Source organism: Callospermophilus lateralis, chromosome 5, assembly GCF_048772815.1.
Source record: "Callospermophilus lateralis isolate mCalLat2 chromosome 5, mCalLat2.hap1, whole genome shotgun sequence".
In the NCBI taxonomy this organism is placed as follows: domain Eukaryota; kingdom Metazoa; phylum Chordata; class Mammalia; order Rodentia; family Sciuridae; genus Callospermophilus; species Callospermophilus lateralis.
The window spans coordinates 16,881,862-16,906,037 of NC_135309.1; the positions used below are offsets into that span (position 1 = coordinate 16,881,862).

Sequence of the window (24,176 nt, forward strand, 5' to 3'; positions counted from 1 at the left end):
CATGCCCAGAAGAAGCCACCTCCTCCACCTACTTTTGCATTGGACCTTTTCCACCCTAAGATGAAGGTCATAAGGTCACATCTACAGCACTACACCCAAAGGCCTATTTTATTTAACGAAAAGAGAAAATCATGCATATTCTGACCATGAACATGGCTGTAATCCACAGTCACTGCTCTGTTTGTGTTCCACACAAGAGGTGTTTTCAATTTCTTTCTTATCTTGAAGGCACTGCAAACACTTACCTAGAAAGAAAATATCTAACTGTGAAAAGATATCGGTAGCTATCATCTAAAGCAGTTGCGCTCTCTTCCTTTGGCCCCTGGAGATAATGCGATTTTTCATAAGTTCTGAGTTTAGCGTCTGGCTCCTTCCCTCCTGTTTGAACTAGTTTCTGTCCTTAAAGACCTCACTGGACCAGCTGTGATCCTCTGCAAGTTGCAGAGTTGGCCAAGGTCACTCAGTGCAGTGGGAGTCAGGGATCGAAGAGGTCAGGCAAGGGAGTACCACACCCCACATTTCTGGCTCTCCTCACCATTCCCCAGGCAGGACACAAGCTGTGCTTGCCCTTGACCACGAGCAGCCTGGCTTCACACCAGCCATCCATGGGAGAAGAGAGCTGGAGCAGTTGGCAAAAGACAGGATAAAAGGAAAAGAAGACGTGGGTTCTGATTCTGCCCCTGCTGCACCTGACGAAGCTAGAGGTCTTACTGTGTGCTGAGCTCTGTGCACAAACACTGGTGTCTTGTGCATTTAACTTTTGATAAAACCCTCTGAAGCCCTAGGTACAAAACAGGAAGACTGGAGCGGTTTAGGGTAATAACTTGCCCAGGAATGATCGACTCACAGGTGGCCAAGCCAGGGACCCAAGTTCAGAGCTGCCTAATTCTGGGCTCTTTGCACATGTGAAGGGTAGTGCTGCTGGTGGACGGGTGCCTTGGGCCCTCAGCATTCCCTCTGACAACCGTTTTCAGGACTATGAAAAAGTGAAAAGAAAAAAGAGAGGAAGAAGAAGAGGAGGGGAGGAGGAAGAGGAGAGGAGGAAGAGGAGGGAGAAGAGAGGAAGAAAGAGAAGGAGGAGGAGGAAGAGAAGAAGTGTGAGAAAGAGGAAGAGGAGAAGGGCAGGGAGGAGGAGAGGGAGGAGGGGGAGGAGGAGCTAAAGGACAGAAAGAAAGAAAAAGCTTCTCCTTGCGCAGAGACTATGCAGTTGCCATTCACTACATTCGCCTTGTCTGTCATTGATCTAGATCACTCTTAGCTGTCTGAGCCTCAGTTTCTCCAGCTCTACATTGGACATAACAGTACCCATAATATGAAAACTGTTTTTGAGAAACTGTGGTAATTCCCACACTGATGGTTAAATTTTTTTTGTGAGCATTTTACTCCGCCATGCCCTCTTCTAGGGATTATGCAAGCCACTCTGAAAATAGGGAAATATGTCCATTATTCCAAATTACGAGTGAGGAAACTGGCTCTGGCTCTGGTCATACATCATATAAGTGCCAATGCAAGTCCCAGTCCAGGCTTCCTGGCTGCAGCCCAGGCTTGCCATGCCACTACTTCTAGGTCTAGGATGTGGTAGTACTTTACAAATAGCAGATAATTCTAAAAATCTGCCCAAAGAACATCATAAGACACACATTTCTGTTCAGAGCTATTTGTAGCAGTATTGTACTATTTGTAATGTCTATATGTAGCAAGCAAGATAAATGTCCTCAAATCAGGAATCCCATCATACACCTAATGGTCAATCCATAAAATGGAGTAGAGGAAGGGAGACAGAACTTGACTTGGAAAGGATCCTAATGTAATCAGTAAGAGACCTCAGTGCACTGTTTATAATATAATCCCATTTATTTTGGTAGATATTTTTCTATATACAAAAAGTCTGAGGAAATGTCTGTCCAGCCACTAACAATGATATCACTGAGCCCAGGGGGTGGGAAAGGAGAGGGAGAGATTGGTGTTAGAGCAATAATTTTACTTACTATGGTTTGTTGGAAATTTTCACAATTATTGTGCATGATAAAGGTAATAGAACTATTTTCTGATTAGAAAGTAATGAAAGTCTGTCTGCAACAAGAAAGAACCTTGTTCACCAGAGACTTTATGGATATGTTCCAGGGCCTATAGCCTTATGCCTGGAAGGGGGGTTGAATTCTGGGGACTTGGCTATCCACTCTCTCACTGTCCTGAGGCCCCGCTCCATGCTGGGACTGTACACATAACCTGGTGCTCACAAGCTGGATGGCTGTTGTCAGTGTTATTAAACTGACAGAAGAGAACTACAAAGTAAATGAGTTAACATTTTTTAAAAGGCACAACTATGTAATTTTTATTCCATTTACCAAATGCTTTTAACTTCCATTTCCTGGCAGATGAAAAAAATGTTCTTAAATCAATCATAAAAAAAAAGAAACATAACAAAACCTCTCACGTTCAACAATAACACAAATCTCATATGCTTAGAGCAAAACATTGTTTTTATTCAGATCTGTATGTTGCTTTGTGAGGACTTTCATTAAAATACACTGGGAACTCCAACCTGCAGCCTAAAGTAAAAAGAATTACAGCTCCCAAAGTCTGTAAGCCCAACATCTTAATGCTGATAGATGAAGAGTGGTGGGGGCTACTCAGGAAGGTGTACCTGGGAGATGCTTCACTTGCATTTTTTTCCTTTGAAACAAACCATTTATGGGAATTGCATAACAAGATACAGATAAAGAACACAACCAACATTTGCTAAATTAAGCAAATTTGCTTTACCATGTGCGAGGCAACATGTCATGAATTTTATATTTTTTATCACGATGTATCTGATGAAAACCCTGGGGATAAGCATGACCCTATTTTAAGGCTCTCTGGACCCTGATTTCCTCCTGAGCTCCCTTCTCCATCTCTCTCTCCTGCCACTGACAACCCAGGGTTTCTTCTTCCTGTATTTCCTTTTGCTTTGTGTCTGTTTTGTCATCTTATGTGCAATAAGATCCATCCTGATGATTGTCATCCTTGGATATTTACTGAGCACATAATACATTCCAGGCACTCTGAGTGCATGAACCATCTCATTGAATTCTTCAGTTTTGCAGATGTGAAGCATTGGGGCTTCCCACATTGCAAATGAGGAAATTCAGAGGTGACATGGCTTGTACAGAGTCATAGATAGCACTGTAGGTGACAGAGCTGGATGGGAATCCATATCATCTTGGTGGTAAGGTTCTTGCATTGGATACTAACTTTTTATAGCAATAATTTATTATTGCTAGATATTGTACATGACAAAGGCAATAGAACTATTAAAATATTCAAATATAAGAAGGGAGGTAAGAGTCCATGAATCAGGAGTCCTATCATAAAATGATGGTTTAGTCACACCCTGGAATAGAAGGTGGTGGGTATGTTTGCCCAGGGCCCTGCAACTCCAGGCTCCTTCTCAGGAAAAATGGGTTCATCCACTTTAGAATCTTAAACTGTCCCGCTCACCCCTGTTTCTTAGAGCTCTTTGGACAAAGAGGCAGGCTCTAGACAGTCCTGCTTTTGAAGGCCCATCTCACATCATATGTCAACGATGTGGAAAAGAAAAGTTCCTCACCAATAAATGTAATCCAACTAACTAGGAGGTGGCTGTAGCTGACTAGCTGATACACTGTTCATTTTGCAAATACTTAAGCAGCTGTTAATTTCAGTTCTGCATTTTTTCCTATTTTAGCATCAGCTAATCATACAAAGCTAAAATACCCATAGGCTGTCTTGGTTCGGTATCCAAACTGTACTAAAATGTACCTGTTAAACCATCAGGTGCAAAGGGCACCAAATGAACAACTGGCCCTGCAGCACCAGACTCCTTAAGGTTTTTACTGCAGAAATGGGAGTCTGTGAGCTATTTGTAGCATTAAAAAAAAAAAAAAAAAAAAAAAAAAAAAAAACTTGACAGAAACTTCTTGTTAGTATTACTGCAGGGACCAGTTAAAATGCCAAGAGTCCTTCTTTGCATGAGAACAAAGTAAATTTTAGGTAGGCAACGTGTTTAACTCCACTGGTCAGGAAATTCTGAAAACTTTCAGAAAATTCTGGTGCTTACATAGAATTAATCTTTGTTAATGAGTGAGCAGATTTCTTAATGTTTAACACCCGCTGCTTGTTTGGGAGTCAGCATATTTTAAAACATGCATTTGCCGGGTGCAGTGGTGCATGCCTGTCATCCCAGTGACTGGGGAGGTTGAGGCAGAAGGATCTCAAATTCAAATCCAGCCTCAACAAAAGCAAGGCAGAGAACAACTCAGTGAGACCCTGTCTCTAAATAAAACACAAAACAGGGCTGGGGATGTGGCTCAGTGGTTGAGTGCCCTTGAGTTCAATCCCTGGTACCAAAAAATGAAAAGAAGAACTTGCACTCATGGACAGAGGGTAAGAAAAGGACTACCTGGTGGTGTAGACCCTGGGTACTATTGATCTAGGAAGCCATCTAAGATATGGCTTCCAGGCCCTCTGGACCCTGATTTCCTCCTGAGCTCCCTTCTCTATCTCTCTCTCCTGCCACTGACAACCCAGGGTTTCTTCTTCCTGTATTTCCTTTTGCTTTGTGTCTGTTTTGTCATCAGACTTCATCTATAATCCCAGGATGACTTCAGTCATAGGCAGGGTAGGTATCTGCGGGGACCAGCATGATTTTTCCCACCCCACACATACCTGTAGCTCATTACCATTACTTGCATTTCCATTGACAGGACCTCATTCTTTAACTTAGCCTAACTCTCTCCCATTAAAACGGAGTCTTGAGTGAGATCCAGGATTAGACTACAAGCTCCTCGAAGGCAGGAGATTATAATGCACACTGTCCCACCTGTCCCCCTCACACTCCTGAGCAACACCAGTGAGCTCCCAGAAGACAGGGATTAGCTCTGTCTCACTATTGTGGCTTCAACACCCAGCACAAAAAGCCGACACAGAATAAAGCATCACCATGATCTTATCAAGTAAATGTCGACTCTAGACGTTAGTTAGCTGCGAAAGCTAATAGGAGGTGAAGAGTAACCTGGGAGGTGTTCTTAGGTGAGAAAACAGGATGGAGACTCTGGAAGCTTCTTGGCATGGATTTCCTCAACTGCACTGGAACACAGCTTGACCTCACAACAGAACGAGGGGTTCTTATGGAAAAAGAGTAGCCAAAAATGTATAGGATCTCCTACTCTCCTTCCTACAGTGATGTAGCCCTAATCATCCCTCCACCCTCCAGGGGACAGGGACATCAGATGGCTCACTCAACAACTGATAAGGTTTCCTCAGCAGGATCTCCCCAAATCAAAACTCCACTGTCCCCATGCTTTAACATGGACTCTTCCTGCAAATTCTTTCCAATTTGGGCTGACATAAAACCAAGCTTGGGGACATGAAACGTCCCAGTGTCTGTACCTCAGCCGGGATTCAGCTGTTCCCATTAACTAATCCACCTAGGGGCTGATTATGCCAGAAACTTTAGAAAAGTCACCAGCAATAAGGGGTTTTAGAATCTCACCTTTGGACTTCTTTTCCTTTGACAGGAAGGGATGGAAGAGGTATGTCAATCTCAAGTTCAAGAGATTTGGCCAGAAAAAGCCTCCAAGTCTGAAGAATAGATGTGTATCCTCTGATCCAGGCATGCAGCCACCCACACATGCTGCTCTTTCACTTTGGACTGGATAGAATCAAAGCCCTCCCCAGAAAGCAGTCTCTATTAAGAACAAGCCACAGAGGAGCTGTGTCCCTATCCATGGTCCTGAAAATTTGCTGAACGCTCTTTCCATTATGAGATGTTCTCCCTCCCAACCCCTCCCTCCCTCTCTCTCTCTCTCTCTCTCTCTCTCTCTCTCTCTCTCTCTCTCTCTCTCTATTTGTATTTCTTTCTTTGAAGGGTGTCATTGAACCCAGAGGTGCTCTACCACTGAGCTACAACCCCAGCCCTTATTTTTTTTTATTTTGAGAGAGAGTCTCACTAAGTTTCCAGGATCACCTTGAACCTGCCATCCTCCTGCCTCGGCCTCCTGAATCACTGGGATCACAGGTGTGTGCCATCAATATCTGATGTATGTTTCCATTTTAATGCTCAAATACCATATATGATTTTTTTCACTATTTTCTAATTGTAACCTGTGATTTCAACATATTTTAAAAGTTCTATCATATTTTTAATACCACCATCCTCAGCCAATTCTTTCTGGAAACTTTAGGCTGTGAGCTCCCACTCCCTCCTCTTTCTCTGACCAACCTATACATCTTCACTAAATGTGGGAGTGGTAAATGTAGTTTATTTTTCTTCATTTATTTTGAATTTCCCATTTGATCTATGGTTCCTGGGGCATTCCCAGATGAAAAGAAGATAGCCACCCCATTTCCCAGTCTCCATAATATATTCATGCACCCACCCACTTTTAATCCACAGTTCTCATCCTTCCCCAGCTAGTTGGTGAGCTGGGCAGCCGTTCCTACCATGTTTGGCCACTTTGATTCTTTGCCAGCACAGCCCAGCCTAACTGGTTGGTGCAATCAGTTCATCTTGAACCAAATCCATGCGTTCGTTCTGGGCGCACATTAAGGGTTTCTTTGAGATGAGGCTGTAGCATCTGAAAGTTGCCATCCACTCCCAGTTCTGAGATCCAGGGGGAATTTGGATCCTTGGGGGCTGCCTATACTGCAGGCTTCTGTTCCTCCCCAAGCCCCTCCCTCCCAACAATGAGGTGGCCCAGAAACTATTTAGTATAATTCAATACCTCAAGAAATATTCTCTGAGCACTTACTTCAACCATCTGCATGGTTGCATTTTTAGAGTGAACTGGGGATTTTCTAAGTATATAAATTCCATCATGCCCAGGGTCCACTGCAGACCAATTCTAAATCTCTGAGTGTGATGCCTAGGGATTGCTATTTTTTTGAACATTCTCCAAATAAATTCTGCTCTGCAGCCAGAGTGGACTCACTGTGTTCCATGCTCTGTCCTGGGCACTCGGGAATCATAAGAAGCCACCATGAGTTAGCAATGCATGCTTAGGGAAGAACCACACAAGGAGGAAAGGGCCACAGCAGAGTCATCTAGTGTGCTTCGAAAGCCATGGAAGGGCATGGACAATCCAATCCAGGGGAAGCTGGTAAGGGGTCTTACGAAAGCTGTCAGAAGCTGCAGGGAGAAATGTACACCCAGGAGCTCTTGGCAGTGGGAGTTGAGGCCTTTTACAGTACCTTCCACATTAAGGACTCATTACAATGTCCCCTTGCACTGAGGGCAGCTCCCTGGGGGAGTTTTGTCCTCTGGGTCTGGGGAGATTTTGCTTCTCCCTGATTCTAGCCCAAACAGTCTTGGGCAGCTTGTCCTCCCCAAAGAACGACCAGAAATGAGATGATGAGAGTACGCTTTGCCTGTGCCTGAATGATCCTCCCCACTGGTTGCATGACAATCTCCTACCCACCAGTTAAAACCCATGACTCCACAACCCGCTTCAGGCAGCCTTTCCTGATTCCCCCACTCTGGATCCCACCTCACCCCTGCAGAGTTGTGGCTTTTCTCTTTGATTCCCTACAAAACCTCGTTCACATTTCTTGTAAAGAGAGGACCACATCTTTCCATCTTCAAGCTTCAAGCTGTAGCATCATGCTTGGCACTGAAAAAACTTTAAGTATGTATATGAATACTGAAGACCTGAAGTGCAGGCACCAATGACGGGTGGGTAGCTGGACTAATGGATGAAGCACATGACCTCGCTTCAATCTACTTCATATCTTAACAAATCAGAGTTTGATGCAAAATAAGAACTATGCCAAGTTATCTAGTCTCAAACACCAAAAGTCGCCATGACTGCTCTGCTTTCTTCTCATGTACACCACCTTCCTCTGTCATCTTTACCTTGTAGCCATGAGGCTGTGGCACTACAACTTGTCCTCCGGGAGAGATTTGAAGCAGATCAGTAACTTGACTTTGGAGTTCTGGGAATATAATCACTATTCTTCTCCAACCTTCTTTGAATTATGCCATTCTGTGCTTAGATATGATGTACCCTTCTGCTGCCCAAGCCTGACTCTTCCTAGGGAACACTCGGCTTCCACTGAGACTGGCTTCCGACTTGGCTCCTGGGCCATCTAGTGCCTCCCCCTGACTCCAATGTTACCTACTCACAATCACAGTGATGTTCATCAAACCAGAGAAGGCTATAAACAATAGCAGCCTTGCTTGGCATTGGTACATTTCTGAACCCTCACAAAAATGCATAGGATAAATTATAGCATCAAACAAAATCAACTGTCTCTTTATCCATTTGATTACACCTCTAAATTATGCAGAGCATTCTTTAAAAACATCCATTATTCATTGTACAAGCATTACCAGAAACACAAATGAAATAATATAGCCATAAGCTCAGCATTTACAGCACATCTAACTTCTCATCCCTCCACGACATGCTCAAGTCCTTTCACACACAGAATCTCTTGGCGGGGTGCAGACGCTGTGCTCGGCTTCCTCCAGTTAACGTGCCAGAAGCACTTTTACTAACACACTTGATGGCCTAGAGACAGCTCCTTTCCACTTACCCTTTTATGTGAAGTCAGGGAAAGGTTTAGATTTAGGCAGATTAAACTCCGACCCTGCCACTAGCTTGCTCTGTGGCCAGAGACTGCTGAACTCCCAAAGCCTGGGTTTGCTCATCAGCAACATGGGGATGCTAACATCTACTCTCAGGATCATGGTAAAAATCAGTTGACCTCTGTACATCACAAATGGGCACAGTGTTTGGCTTACAGTGAGCATTCACTAACAACTGACTCAAGGATAATGTTACAATAATATTTTTAAAACATGAGTTCAAATACAAAGCTTGCATGAGAGTTAAGATAAACAGAACTCCCCCTTCTGGGTTCACTGACAAACACTGAGTGGTTCCCCTTCCTTGTCCACAGTATGGAAGAACTCTAAATAACTGTGGTCCCTCCTCACTCTTTGATAGACGTGTTTGAATGGCCTGCCCAGCACACAGAGACTGTCGGAACTAGACCTGGAAATAAAACCCACCTGTTCCCAAAAGCTGCTACAAGGCCCTGATACCAACAACCATCTTCCCCATCACCAAGCAAGACAGCAGACCTTATCAATCAACCAATCAATCAAATACATTCTGAGGGCAAGAGGGAAGGAAAAAAGAAACATATTCAGTATCATGCTTAGTGACTTCAGAGTTATGATTAACAAAAGACCACGGAGGCATAAACTGAGGCTTAGAGAGGTCACTCAGTTTCTCCAAGATCACACAGCTGGTTTATGGTAACACTGGGACCCAGACACATGCCTACATGTCCCCGAAGTCCATAATCTTCCTACTAGAATTGAACTCCATGCAAACCAACCAGGCGCTCTGTTAGTATAGGGCAGTGCATAGGGCAGACGCAGTCCTTGAGCTCCTAGGGCTTATTGTCTACAGAGAAAACAGACACTGCAAAGGCAAGCCAAGTGTGTCCAGTGCTACCTACAGCGAAGTGCATACAGTGCTGTAAACTACACAGGGACCATGAGAAAACAGGGCCTCTAATCTCAGCTCCAAAGTTTAGTCACACTCTAGGTGAGGCATGCTCACATTGGCTGGCCTGAGAACACGACCACCCCTGGAAGATTACTTCCCTGGGAAAGTGCATGCTGAAGTCTAACCTGACGTCTCAACAGCTTTCAGCTTTGGGAGCCTCGCAGCTCTCCAGTCGGTACTTGCTTTTTATATAGCATCTTAATGCCAGGGTGGCAGATTTACCTTTCTCATTACGTTCTGCTGAGTATAAAAAATAAAATTAGCGTCAGCAGGTCTTTCTAGAAAGCAGACTAATTGAAGATGGGAGGATCAATCAAACCACAGAGATTAATTATTGAGTGTCTGCTTGGAATTCAGCCCTGCACCCAGGTAGGCAGGAATATATGAGAAACCCAAGATCAGGTAAGCCCTGTGGGAATCTGCAGAGCAGACTGAGGACAGCCATGGAAGAGTGCTTTTAATACATGAAAGCCTGGGCCAAATTTCCAAGAGACAGAGGTGGACCACATATCTGCTGAATGAGGCAGGTGGGTCAGAGACAAGAGAAATTGTCCCAGGCTTCAAAAGACAGCTGTGTTCAACTATTCAGAGCAAACTTCACCACGGCAGTGGTCTGAGTGTCAATCATGCCAGAAGCACGAGATAAGGTGAGCCTGGAAATAATGACTAGGCCCCTGAGGGCATGGACTAGAGTGGGAGGGCGCTAGCAAGTAAGGTCTCCCTGGTGACTCTGAATAAGAGATTGGCTCCTCTTAATTACCTTTGCATTTCCATTGTCTAGAATGCTGCCTGGCAAGTACAAGGTGCTTAGTTAGCATTGAGTGAGCTGTTGGATAGAAAGACACTGCCTTAGATGAAAAGGGAAATAAACACAACCAGGCTGGTCTTATCTCAGCATGCACCAGAAAAGTCTAAGAAACATGACAAGGAGAAAATGTAAAACTGCACATAATTAAGTGCTAAATTCAATGATGAAGCTCAAAGTTGTCAGAACGTAGCAGAGAAGAAGGATAAGGCGGAGCTAGAAGAACCTGGGGTGATTGTCTAATGAAAGGCAAGTAGGGATGGGCCTGTTCAGAAAGCTCTGGCTCTCAGGGGTCATGATTTCAGTGTTTACCCAGGCCAGACAGATAATGTGAAAGGGCAAATCCTACCTCCTAGAAAACACGAGGAAATAGTGGGACTGTGGCTTTTGTCAAATATTTCTATGAGCAAAACAAAATATATCAGTGGGCCAGATTCAGATTGCAAACCACCAGTTGGAGGCCTTTAGGACTTGCAGGAGGGAGTAAAAGGAATGCCTTCTAAAGAACACACCATACAGGGCAACCACAAAGAAAGAGGAAGAAACATGCGGGCCCAGAGTGGTATGAGAGTGGGGGGGCCTCGCCTCCCCAGGATGCAGCATGCCATCTGAGAACAGTGAGAAATATGATTGAAGAGAAAATCTGTGCTGAGCTGGAATTCCAGGTAGAAGAAATGGTAATAGAGAGTCAAACACGAACTTAGCACACCAGGTTGCTCAGAGAAGCTATGCTGAAATTAAACTTTTGATTTTCCAATCTGGGTTGCTAAATCAATGGTATTTATCTCTAAGACAGAAGCAATCCAATAACTCCTGAGAAAACATCCATTCTAGAACTCTTGGTCTCTGCTGGAAGCTTCCGTGATACCCCCAGATTGCATATGGCAGCTGCAGTCCTACAGACAGCTCAAAAACACCCTCACAAACAGAGCACCTCCTTCCTCGTTTAACACGTTGCACTTAAGGATTTACATCTACACCAGTTGAGCAAATCAAAGTTATAGTTCCCTCAGTAACTGTAACCTGAACCAAACATAGCTATATTTTTCTGCTGCTGAGCGGGCTTTTAACTCGTGCCTCCTGACTGTGAAGGAGATTTAGTGCAAACATTATGCAAAGAAGCAAGTAGCTGCTCAGTGAAGGTTCATGGCCGTTCAACTATTGCTTTTGTGCAAGGTTTCTCTGCAGACAGAAGGCTTTCCCACCATGGGGAGATGCAAGGTGCCACACTCATTCCTGGGTCACAGTCCAGCTTGGTTATTGCAGGTGGTGGGGGTTAATGACAGGTACTCTGCAGAGCCAGCACTGGGAGTGGGTGAGGCACCAGCTTGGGATGCAAAATTGAAGGGGTTCCCCCCTGCGAATTCTGTAATCAAGACACATAAAATGTAACAGAATGTTATTATTTTTTTAATAAAAATCAATGCAAAAATTTCACAAGGAGGAAAATATCAAAATATTGATTATTTTTACAATGTTACATTCCTTTTTTTTTTTAATCACTGAATTTTTGAGGTCTGCTTACAGTTTGCCCTCATCCCCAGGCAAGTGCCGTGTTGTATCAACCCTGTCCTATCCATGCTGGGTAAACAAGAGGGTGTGGAGAGGACACCATTAGGATGGCAGGAGGCAAATCCTTTAAACTTCAGTTGTAACAGATGAAGGAACATTGAATAGCACTTCAAAAAGTGTTTCAAGATGGTGAGATGGAACAAAATGTGGTGGATTATTCACTTTATTGTAGGGAAACTCTGGCCAACTGTCACAGAAGCTGCCTTCTAATTTTCCAAGTGGATCTCCTGAGAATAAATGACCCAAAGACTATATGGTAAGCAAAGTCAAAGACTTACCCACTCTCCAAGGCCACCAAAGCAAAGGTGACTTGTAAGTGCCACACGCTGGCCTAGGAATTGCTGTATGGATAGCATCATCAAATGGCCCATGTGAAATGCTGCAGCCTGCCAGGTCTTTGAGAAGGGACCAGGACAGGGCCATATGCTCTTTCCATGGCCAGTCCCCAGCTTCATCCTGCGTAAGAGCACAGTGATGTAGGCCTAGTCCACCAACCACCTGACTGTTCACTTGGTAGGAAGCTCCACCAGCCTCCTAGTGGCTGGGGCAGTTTTTGCAAGCAGAATCCTCTGGGAAGGCTTCTCATCAATCTGTAGATTGTAATTGATAAACCAGAGAAAACCCTTTCTCCACACACTGGGACAGATGTACTAGTCACTGTCCGAATTCACTCTTTGTGAGTAATCATCATTTTTAAATGCTTTTAAAATAAGCCTTCAAAAAAGTTTTCGTTTGGAAATACTATTAGACTTTCAGAAAAGTTGTGGAAATAGTTGAGTGCTCCTACGTTCCCTGTCCTCTAATACAAACATGGCACAATGATAAAATCAGAGAATTCACACAGGTACAAAACCACTAACTCAACCGCAGATTTCACTCATTTGGCCGGCTATGCATCCAGTACCCATTTTCTGGTCCATGAGCCAATTCAGGACCCCACACTGTTTCCCAGGTCCTCTCCATCTGTGTAGCACTTCAGTCTTTCACCCTTTATGACCTCAAATTTTGGAAATACTGGTCTGTTATTTTGTAATAATCCATAACCGGGGATGGTTTACTATCTTATAAGATTGGCGCGGGGGGATTTGGGGCAAAAGTCCTTGTCACAGCAGCAGTCTATTCTCCTCAGAGCAGACGTGGCAGGCACGTGATGCCGATATATTTCCCTTCTGCTGATCTTTTCTTCACTTGGGTGATGTCAGGCATATCATGGTATATTGGTTTTGGGGGTTTTATCTACAGTTTCTGGCCAAGGCAGGCCATAGAAACTAGAATCTCTTCTCCAAGGTGGTCATGGAGACTCTAAACTACCCCTACCTTGGAGCTGGTCATAAGGAAATTCCCTGACCTGCCTTGTCTGATAGTAGATCTCAGACCCTCGCTTCAGAAGGGGTCCTGCCTTCTGCACTCAGAGAAGTACAGGCCTTGCTGGGTTCCCCACCTAGGCTATGAGCAATTACGCCCATGCAATGAAGTCTCCATAAAATCCCCTAAAAACAGGAGGGTCCAGGGATCTTCCAGGTGGAGGTTCCCAGAGGGTAGCATGCCCAGGTAGGGCATGGAAGCACCATACCTCTCCTACCCTACCTCGCCCTGTGGATCGCTCATCTGTAGCTCTGGAGATCTTTAACAACACACCAGTAAGCAGGTGATTCCAGAGCAGGGGTTGCAAGAATCCTGATTGTATACCAGCTAGTCAGAAGCACAGGTGAAGCCACCTGGGGCTTGCAACTGGCATCCAAAGTGGGGACAAGTGAGACTGAGCCCTTGCCCTGTGGGATCTGATTCTGTCTCCAGGTAGAGAGTGTCAGAAATGCCCTGAATGAAAGGATACCCAGCCGCTGTCCCCTGCAGGATGGACTGTTTACCTGGCATCAGAAGCGATCTGTGTTGTGAGAGCAGAGTGGGGGGAACTGAGTCAGAGTTTGTTTTGTTTTTTACTAACCATGCCTGTCAGGCATCTCCACGGCAAGTCACCATCTTTCCTGTGCCATTGAGAAGTGGGCACCTGGCAAGGTACTCTGGGACTATGCTAACATCCTCTTTCTTATTGTACTTTTCCATTGGTTAAATATCCATTGATGGTTCTTCCTGGCAACAAAACATACCCTGGTGTTTACCTAACCAAAGTCAATCTTTAAGTCCCCTTTAAGCTCCGTGGCAAGCCAGCCTTTCCCACATCTGTGGAACCAGACAGCTGGATCAGGCCCCGCACATCCATGGACCCTTCGCCTGCTGCAGGGATCAGGGTTGAAGAAGCCATTTCTAACCAATCAGTGAGAACGGCCATGAGCAATGAGTCAACTCCCCGGCCCGGCCCAACCCAGGTGGTATTTAGTTTGACTTAAAATTGACACATCTGTGCAGCTTTTTGACCTGTTCCAGGAGACCCCATGGACCACAGCACATTCAGTCACTGGGGAGAAGAGAAGTGCCCAGGCAGCTCCTCTGGGCTTCTGGATTTTTCTTCTTCTGGGCAATGCCTTAGAGTCCTGGCAGTGGTGTGCAGGGATACCGTTATCAATTGGTTCCCCAGGAAGAAAAAACAACAAAAGCTTTAATATATAATGTTTCCCCATTCTTGAGCTCTAAATACCCTCGTGATTGATTCCAGCACTCAGTAGAATTTCTGCCATTCAGACACAACAGGTGCAAGTAACCCCACTCATGTGGATGAGCATAAAATGCAGTAAGATAATTAGAAAGTTTCTGAGTGTCTATTACCTTGATTTCAAGATGGTTTGCTTAATTATTGATTTAAATAAATTTTTAAATTTTAATTAAATTTAAGTTCACAAAACTCTTAAACATTTAACACATGATTCTCATGAGCCTGAGTTCTGGAACATGTCCCCTGAAAAGGTAGAATGATGCCTTTCTCCAGTCTCTCCAGGACCCCCACCACGGGGCCAGAAACCCTGCTGGGGAGGGCTGTACTCCAACTGGCCACAGGCTCTGTTGCCTTTTGGCAGACCTGCCACGGAGCCCAAGGCCCCAAAGCATCTGACTGCTGCCAGGGCTGGCTGAAGGTCACCTTCAGTGCAAATGGGGCTGCAGAGCCCTTGCTAGGCTCAGTACCCATCTACTACGCTCCCGGGAAGCCACTGACCCTTTGCCAATTTTGGAAGAATTACAGGCATGTTTACAAGCAGCACAGGAGGGAAGGGAAACAAGAGGGAAGAAGACAACCACAGGTTTAGAGTTGGACGACAGCCAGCCACTGGCTGACATCCTTACAGTGCCACACCCCGATGCCCTGGAGAACCAGCACCCCACTCTACATAGAGCATAGGTGACTTCCCAGGATTCCACAGCTCCAGCCCACATGATAGGCGCTCTCTAAACATGTGGATGATGATCCATGAATTGGTTCTGGTTGCGAAACTTGTACCAGGGAAATGTGCTGATGAGACTGTAGAGTGGAAGGTGAAGTAGAAAACCCAGCATGTGTGAGAAGCCGGTGGCCAGACTTCCTCCCCCAGGAATTCCTCTTGCAGGGATTCCTGAACTTCAGTGCCTTGCCACCCAGCCTCTCTGAGGCTCAGCCTCCTCATTGGTAAAATGGGGAAAATAAAACCTATCTCCCCACATGGTGGCCAAGAACAAGCTACTGTGATGCCACCATCCCTGGGAAGGGCCCATCTAACACCAGGGAAGCCACAGGAAGAGAGAGGGGGTAAAAGCAAAAGGACACAGTAGAAGTAGGGGATTCTCAACTAGCTCAGCTTGAAGTCTGGGACAGCATTAGCTGCTCTTTGGAATGCACCACAGAAAAAAAGAATGTCGGCAAGGCTTGTCTCCTGCCTTTATTTGAAATATAAGGGAGTAGACAGGTTAGAAGAAATCCCTGTTGCTTTGCAGGGTGGTATTGATTCCTGGGATTCAATGGTAATGAAAGGGATCAGCAGCAAATGCCCCTCCACCCTTTGTTGGGCAAGCTGCCCCCAGATCCTTAGAGACCTACAACTCAGGGTGGCCCTGGGAGGTGGACTTCAGAAGGCACTGCAGGTGGCTTCTTCCCATAGGATAGGGCAGGGAGCAAGATACCTGAAGTCCTCAGACTCCTGCTGAAATAGAGCCACCACCACCCACTGGGACCATAACAAAGCCCTAGATGCTGATGCCTTTTACTGTCAAGTCTGCCCCTCTTTGAAGGAGGAGTGTGTGTGTGTGTGTGTGTGTATGTGAGAGAGAGAGAGAGAGAGAGAGAGAGAGAGAGAGAGAGAGAGAGAGAGAGAGAGAGAGAGAGAAAGCTTGGGAGCATATACAGGCGCCCAGAACCACACATGCACCTTCACATTAGACAAACCACCCACAGGGGTAGCCATGGGAGAGGAACATGGGGGTAAAGGGTAAGAAATTGTTAAATAAAAGTATAGAAGGCTTTTTTATTTTGACTGAGCTCCTGTACTGGGCCCAAACCAAATTGGAATTACCAGTGCTAAATGTCCTATTATCAGAAAATCCCCCAGCAGACCAGTTTTTCCTAAAAACTGAAGATTCATGGAAACCCATTAGAAAGAGCTCAGTTAACCTGGCGCAGCATTATTAAAAAAAAACCAACCAACTTCCTCTGATTTAACCCTCACAGGAATGGTGGCCTGATGAGATGGGCTCTCAACCAATCCACTTTCATGCCTCATTCTGTTTGCTGGTTCCTACTCAAGCTACCTTACACGCCAACTGCTCTGAGCTCCCCAGATTTTTTGAACAGATGCTCCTCTATTCATTAATCACTAACAAAAGCCAATTAGATTACCAAAATCAACTTAATAAAATTTTGATTTTGGGCAAAATATACACAAAAAGCAAGCAAAGGCCTGCTTTCAGGAAGATGTGTCAGGAACTAAAGAGGGGGACTAATTCAACCCTCACCTCTTGACCTCCAAAGAGTGCCAAAAAGAGGAAGCACTCCCTCCTGGCACCCAGAGCAGAAGCCCTGCTGTTCTTTTTTTTTTTGGGGGGGGGCAGGGGGGGATTTCATTCATTTATTCCTTCCTTTAACAGATGGCTTTGTGAGCCAGGTGCTATGTGGGACGGACAAGGGGTAGCACCAAAATGACAGAGGATGACCACTCGGGGCTACAAAGGAGCTGGCTGCTCCCAGGAGCACACAGAGGGAGAGGGTTGGAGAAGGCTCCCTGAGAGAATGCAATCAGGTGGCACTGGGCTGGGTGGGTGCAGAGGCAGCACATTCCGGGATAGAAACTTCAAGCTCAGCAGTGGGCAGTGAGCTGCACCCTGGAGGAATCAAGTAGATAGAGAGGAAGATGGGGAGCACAGGCAGAGCGGCCAGAGGGAGGCTCAAAGGGGTCAACTCCGCAAAGCCCAGGGTGAAGTCTGCTGTCTGAGCTTCCATGCTCAAAGCCTGGCAGGGGACATGCACAGAACTGTGTAGCACACACAGGAATGAAAACACCAAGGAGAGAGTCTTTAATTCTGCCCCTGCCCCCCAGGGGTGGGAGGAGGAGATGGAATTGAGAAAATCTCAGAAGGAGAGTACTCTGAGCTAAGCCTAAAAGGAGGCTGCTGTCCTACCTGCATAGAAGGGAGGAACTGGGGAGAACAATCAGCAGAAGAGACTGCCTGGCAATGCATTCCCTACTAGAGGGATGAATAATGGTGTCAGAACCCTCAAACCTGCATGACTAACAGAGGGGGGATCCCCACCACTCGCTCTGCTTGGTCACTATAACTGCAAGGGATCTTTTCAAAGGTGATTCTGGGTATCCCTAGCTCCATGATTCAGAGACAAACACCATCAACTTCCTCTTGAGAATTAGGAGTCATCTTAACTCACTTGAGATTGCTGAGCAGAGTACAAAAATCACGACTCTCTTAGAGAAATGAAACATAAAAAATGAAAACCCTGCTTTAAAAGGAGAAAAAATTAACTCCCTCTGGGCCTGATGGGAAATTAAATTTTATGATTTACTCAGCAGCCAGTCAGGCACAGAATGAAGTCCCTGTGAAAGGACCTTTCAAAGTAACCCCAGTTGACAACTAGACTTGCTCAGTAGGGGGTGGGGGTGAAGAAAAGAGTTCAGGGGGTTGGTATCAGGTCTTTTATCCTCCACCTGAGCTGGGCTCTTTCATATGCTAAGTGGACTCTCTCAAGCTGGGCTAGGGAATTAAACACTATCATTAAAAAAAAAAAAAAAAATCAACACCCAGACTAAGGCATCAAGTCCCCCACCCGAGTCACATGCCACCCAGGATTACACAAAAGAAGAGTACCCTATGAGCTGGGCTGTAATTACCCCAACAATGACCACTGAAGACAGCCATCCTTGCCCACCCTCCAAATGGAGGTTGGCTTGGCGTCCTGCAACATAATTGCTAACTTCCACATGTGGTCCACCCCGGTGGTCAGTAGGTGGACAGTCTACTGTGGGGCGGGACAAGGGATTGTTTTATAGTGCCAACTAAGAGCCAGTAATAAATGGCTATTCTATTATTAGCATAGAGGGTGGGAATAACCAAAGAAACACCCAGGGTCATTTGCCCTGGGAGTCTTTTTATATTTTTCTTCCTTCCAAGTTTCCAATTTTTTACAGGTCGGTGCCTGTAAGAACCAAATCCGAGGCACATCCTATGGTCTGGATTTTCAAACTCAGGTCTTTGCACATGCCAGGTCCTGCTACCCTACGGAAATGAGTGAGTTGAAAGTCTTTGCTATCTTGTGTTGTTTTTTTTTTAAGCCACACTGGAAGGTGTTAGATTGTATGGACTTAATTTAAGAGCAAAGAATTGAGAATAAATCCAACTGTTCTTCCATTTTCAGTGAACAAATACCGAAGGGGAAAAAAGATCATTTTCGAGCAGCAGCTCTTAAAGTGTGGTCTCTGGGCCAGCAGCAGCAAAGACACCTGAGAACTCATTAGAAAAATAAATGATCAGACTCCCTCCTCCAGACCCAAGATTAAAATCCTGCTGCAGGCACCCAGGTCACTGGGATGTGCACTTCCGTGTGAGGTCTTCTGCACTGGATGTGTGGTCCTTCATCCTTGCTGCCTGTTAGTACCACCTGGCAAACTTCTCACTGCGATGCCCCCACAGACCCCAGGGCTATTAAATCAGAATGCCTAGCACTGGGCCCTGAGCATGCTGCTTTTAAAGGGCTCCCCAGATGATGTGAATGTACGGTCAGCATCGAGAATCACAATAAACCAGAATAAGAGAAATTTAGGTTAGATGCTTTTGACTTAGGATTTTGGCTCAAAGTAATCATGACCACAGAATGAGTCCTAAGCATCACAGAAGCAGCATTTGAGAGGAGGAGAGATATTTCTACCTTCTTGAGCTGGAGGGGAATGTAAGGCTCACCCAAAATACTACAGCCTTATCCCCAACTCAGTGGTGATAGCAGCACTTAATAACTCATCCAGCAAAGACAGTTCCTCAACTGGCAAGAGGGGTGGGCTAGTCCCCACAGTCTGGTCTCAAGATAAAAGCCAAGCACTCAGAGGCAGTGAAGGGTGACACCACACCGCATTCAACTGACTCCAGAGGCCACAGACCCCAGGAACCTCAGTCCTCCTCACTGCTGTGCAGCCTTGGATCCCTGAGTGCCCAGGCTGCATGGGACAGCAGGCTCTCCCCACTGGTGGCCAGTGTAACAATAGCCTATTGGGGCAGACCTTGAAGGAGCCACTCCTCTGGGTTGGGCAAATCTCAGAATCCTGCTTTGCAAATAAACTGTGGACTAAGGCCTCTCTCCTACCCAATTCAGGACCTTTACAATTAGCCCATAATCGCCAGGTTCCTCAAACTGGGGTACACTGGCATAGTTTAAAGGATCTTGGATATATTTTTTTTTTCCCTACAATGAAAGGAATCTAAGCATTACTGAAGGATAAGGAACATTGCAAATTGTCTTTTCAACAGAAAGAGGCAACACTCCTTAGGACGTTACTGCAGAGATGATAGGCCAGCCTCCACATCCCTGCAGGGCAGGAGTCAGACCAAGCTCTCCCTCCAAATGACACCAAGGATCCAGTGGCATAGCCTGGGGCCTATTCAAGTTGGCAAAGTGATGTGCTTCCAGAAACTGCCTCACATCATCACCCAAAGGGTCTTGGGTATCCAGCCCTTGGGTATTACCTCCTTCCATGAAACAGGGTGGGGACGAGAAAGGGAAGGGGAACCCTGAGGCCCATGGTGACAGAGACTTTGCAGTGTGACCAGCCTCCGCTTGAATTTTGATCCTGACATTTATTTGTTGTCTGGTTTTAAATATTAATTAAGTCTATGTCAATTTTTTTGAACTGCAAAATCGGAAAATCAAGCCTCAGTGTTTAAGATCAGGGTGGACAGAGAGAATGTATGGATGGCATTTTACACCATGCTGAGAAAACGGCAAATGAAGTAGCAGCTATGGTCCCTAATTATTCACCCTGAACACCAGCTGAAGATTCACCTCTTTGTAAAGGTTTCTTTGAAATAAATTCATTAAAACACACACACACAACAGAGAGAGAGAGAGAGAGAGAGATCGTCCTTTGCAGCTCTAGTACCCTTAGTATGCATGTAGAACTAGTTATTATATTACAGATTGAATGGCCCTTATCTGAAATGCTTATGATCAGAAGTGTTTCAGATTTGGATTGTATTTGGATTTGGAGATATTTGCATATATATAATGATATATCTTGGGGATGAGTCCCAAATCTAAACAGAAAATTCATTTGTGTTTCATATATAGCTATACATACAGCCTGAAAATAATTTTATTCAGTATTTTAGTAATTATGTGCAAGAAACAAGGTTTCAAGGGCTGGAATTTTCCACTTGTGGCTTGCTCAAAAAGTTGATTATTTACATGTCTGTCACAGTTTTATTAAAGAAGCAGACCTTGCTTTTATGTCCCCAATGCCTAGCACGCACTTGGCACATCATATATATTTTTGAGTGAATGAATGTAGCAAGATACTGCATTCACCTAGTAAAAAGAAGAACCTTTTAAAAATTTTTAGTGCAGCATAGTTATACATAAGAATGGGGTTCATTTGGCATATTCATAAATATGGATCACATAGTTTTCTTCATTTCAATCCCCAGCACTTCCTCTTCTGCTCCGCCACTCCCTCCCCGGATCCCCTTGCTCTACTCTATTGGTCTTAATTAGAATGGCGAGAATTGGGGGGAAGAGACAGGAGAGAGGCCACACAGGAAGAAGCTGATAATACCAGTTGACTATGAGATACAAGCAGTAGAGAAATCATAGATGCAGTTCATCCCGAAGGCTCTCTGAGGATGTTCTAGGGAGGACAGCTGGGGAGGGGCAATGCTGACACACATACTTAAAGAAGGCTGACAGTTTGCATGGGTCCACATAGCCTTCTGAAACCAATCCCATTGAAGGGCAGACTCCCCTGTGGACACCATCACACAGGATAGAGCTGCCCGAGGAGCCACCTCTTCCAGTTCCTAAGAATTCCAGGCCTGAATCTTGTCACTGCCTCGCAGCCGATTCTTGTTTTCTGCAGATTCTGCCCTTGGGAAGCCCTCCACCTGCCCCTCTGAGACAAACCTTCCTCTTGGTTCCCCTGCCTGATCTGTGTGTGCATGAAGACTACCAAATACATGCTGGGTTCACTGTCTCAGGCACCTCCCTGCCACTGTCCCGCTCAACCCTGGAGTATGGGCCTGGGCGAAATGCTCATTCCCGAGGAGCCTGACCATTTTTGCTACCGCAGGGGGTGACCGGAGAGACAAAACCTAAATCAATCCGTCCAGGAAGCAAGTACAGGTGCTTTCTTGATGGTAGAGGCAGAAGAACTATGACCAGCCTGCAAACCAGGGCTCAAGCACATGGCAGACGTCAACTGCCTGCCTAAGCCTACACCTTCATGCCAGGACAGGAGGACAAGGTGCTCCACACCTAACTCCTGCTGTTCCAAAGAATGGCTCACAGCAGGAGGGTAATGTCACTGTTAAAGTAGGCCCTGAGCAAGCCTGGGCTTCTCTCTTTAGGCTTCATCTGCTCTTGATCAGCATCAATATTTTAGAACTTAATCATCTCAACCCTTGTCTGAGCCCAGGACTACGGCATCATCAGGAGGACTCACCGCGTCCTGGCAGCTGAGGACCTCCAAGATGCTGTTGAGCAACTCCACGCAGTACTTCTTCTCCTGGACCTGGTGCTGCATCTCGTCCTTCTGCTCCAGCAGCTCCTTCAGCTCCTTGGTGATGACAGGAAGCAGGATGTCTCGGCATTCTAGAAGGAAGGGCGTTCACAGGCATGTGGCTTCCTCACTGTTAGGTTCCTTTCTTTCTTTCATGTGTGTATGTGTGTGTATATATAGACACACATGCACACTTATACATATATATAATTACATATTACGTATAGTTCTTCATTAAAATTTTTATATTTAAAATTATACTTATGTATAAACTATATTATATTTATATATAATTATATTTTTCATTAAATAAATTATTCATAAATATATTCTCCTTATAAAATTAAAATTATATTAAAATTAGGTTAAGATTTCCTTGGAATATCAGTCACAATTCTAGTTCCTCCTCTATCCCCAATTCCCTGGAGGCAACCAGTTATTTCATTCCGTGTGTGTGTGTGTGTGTGTGTGTGTGTGTATATACACATACACATATGGAATATATATAATATATACAGAAATATATTTTATATATATATATATATATATATATATATATATATATACACACACACACACATATATATAATAAACTCTCTAGTCTCGTTTTTATTGCACTTTTCCTTTAAGTCTGTCATGTTCAACTGGGGCTATGAACCTTCAAGGTCTTTCATATGACCTTGCATACACACATGCCATTAGGAAACATATCATGTCATTTTGTTTTGCTTTCTTTTTACAAAAGGAGCCTTGGCTGCATATTAGCACTCAGCACCTTGACTCTTTCCACTCACCAGTCTGTCCAGGAGCACTTTGGATGTTATTGCCTATCAGGGCTAACTGGATTACTTAACTAGGTTTATTACTTAACTAGGTTAACTGCCGAGATCCCATTCATGGGCCTTCTCACTGTTGCAAACTGTACAAAATGTGAATGACTTTCCTCATGCAGCCTCGTGCACACTGCTTTCATTTATAAATTAAGACTTTTGCAGGGAAGGGCCTCTGTCTTGACATTGCTGTCTTGAGAAAGTTTCGGAAGGTTCTGAAGCCCTAAATGGCTTTATCTCTTTATTTCCCTTGGAAATGGAAGGGATTAAAGAACCAAAACAAATCCAAACATGTCTCAAGCCATTTACACCCAGGTGCTGCTGGAGCTGAGCTGTGAATCGTATACACTATGATTTCCTTTAAATCAGTCCAACAAAAAGATGATGAACACTTTTGACCTTTTGAAGCACCATATTTCTACAGTTTCAGGGAAGAGAAACTCTAGACAGGTTCCTGCTTGCCAGTTACTTAAAACCTGACCAAAGTGATTAGCCATAAAAACAATGAGCAGCGGCAGAAATTAGGATAAGAGAATGGTGGAAAGAGCTGGTTGCCATCTCTTGTTCTGTCTTGTTCCGCCTACTCCCTGCCTTCCTCAGGACAGACCTGACCCCATACATGGCATCCCTCTGCTGTCTGAATCTTAAGGGAACATTTATAAAAATACTAACCGCAGACAGTTACTTTATTATTCACAAATATATTTATATTTTTTACAAATATATTTATATTATTCACAAAAATATTTGCCTTGTTAAAATTTTAACTATTAAAATTAGGTTAGTATTTCCTTGGAATATCAGTCCCAATTCTATTTCCTCTCTATACAATTTCCTGGAGACTTTACAATGTCCTGGGCTACTAGACACCCTTTCAAGTGTCTTGTGTGAGTCACCTTGGTTAGTCCTCCAGGTGACCCCAGGTGGTAGGTGCCATTTCTCCCTGATGAGGAAACAAAAGGACTCCCTTGGGTGCACCACTAGGACCTGGTAGAGGATCCTGAGGCAAGCCTGTGCTCTTAGTCGCCCTGCAGGAGGCCACCTGGGACATCTGCTCCTCCTCCCAGAGCTATTCTGGGTCTCTGCTCTGATGGCTGACTCCACAGCTTTCCCAGATTCTGGGTGCGCCTCCCTGTCTTCCAAATACTTTTATATCAACTTAAATTTACCAAAGTAGGGTTCAGTTGCTTGTAACCAAGACATTTCAACTGGCAGCCTCACAACATGCCCTGAGGACATCAGAAGGAGAAATAGCTCTGGCTAGAAAGGTCATGGGAGACTTTATAGGCTGCAATAGAACCTT

At 44.9% G+C, this 24,176-nt stretch overlaps 1 protein-coding gene across 1 annotated transcript in view; it reads right to left on the reverse strand.

Moving 5' to 3' along the window:
• LOC143398987 (dedicator of cytokinesis protein 2) overlaps positions 1–24,176 on the reverse strand; it is a 401,674-nt gene that overhangs the window by 235,999 nt on the left and 141,499 nt on the right. The window contains exon 26 of the mRNA XM_076855686.2: positions 21,987–22,135. Coding sequence (XP_076711801.2) covers positions 21,987–22,135 — 149 coding nt within the window. The remainder of the gene's footprint in view (positions 1–21,986; positions 22,136–24,176) is intronic.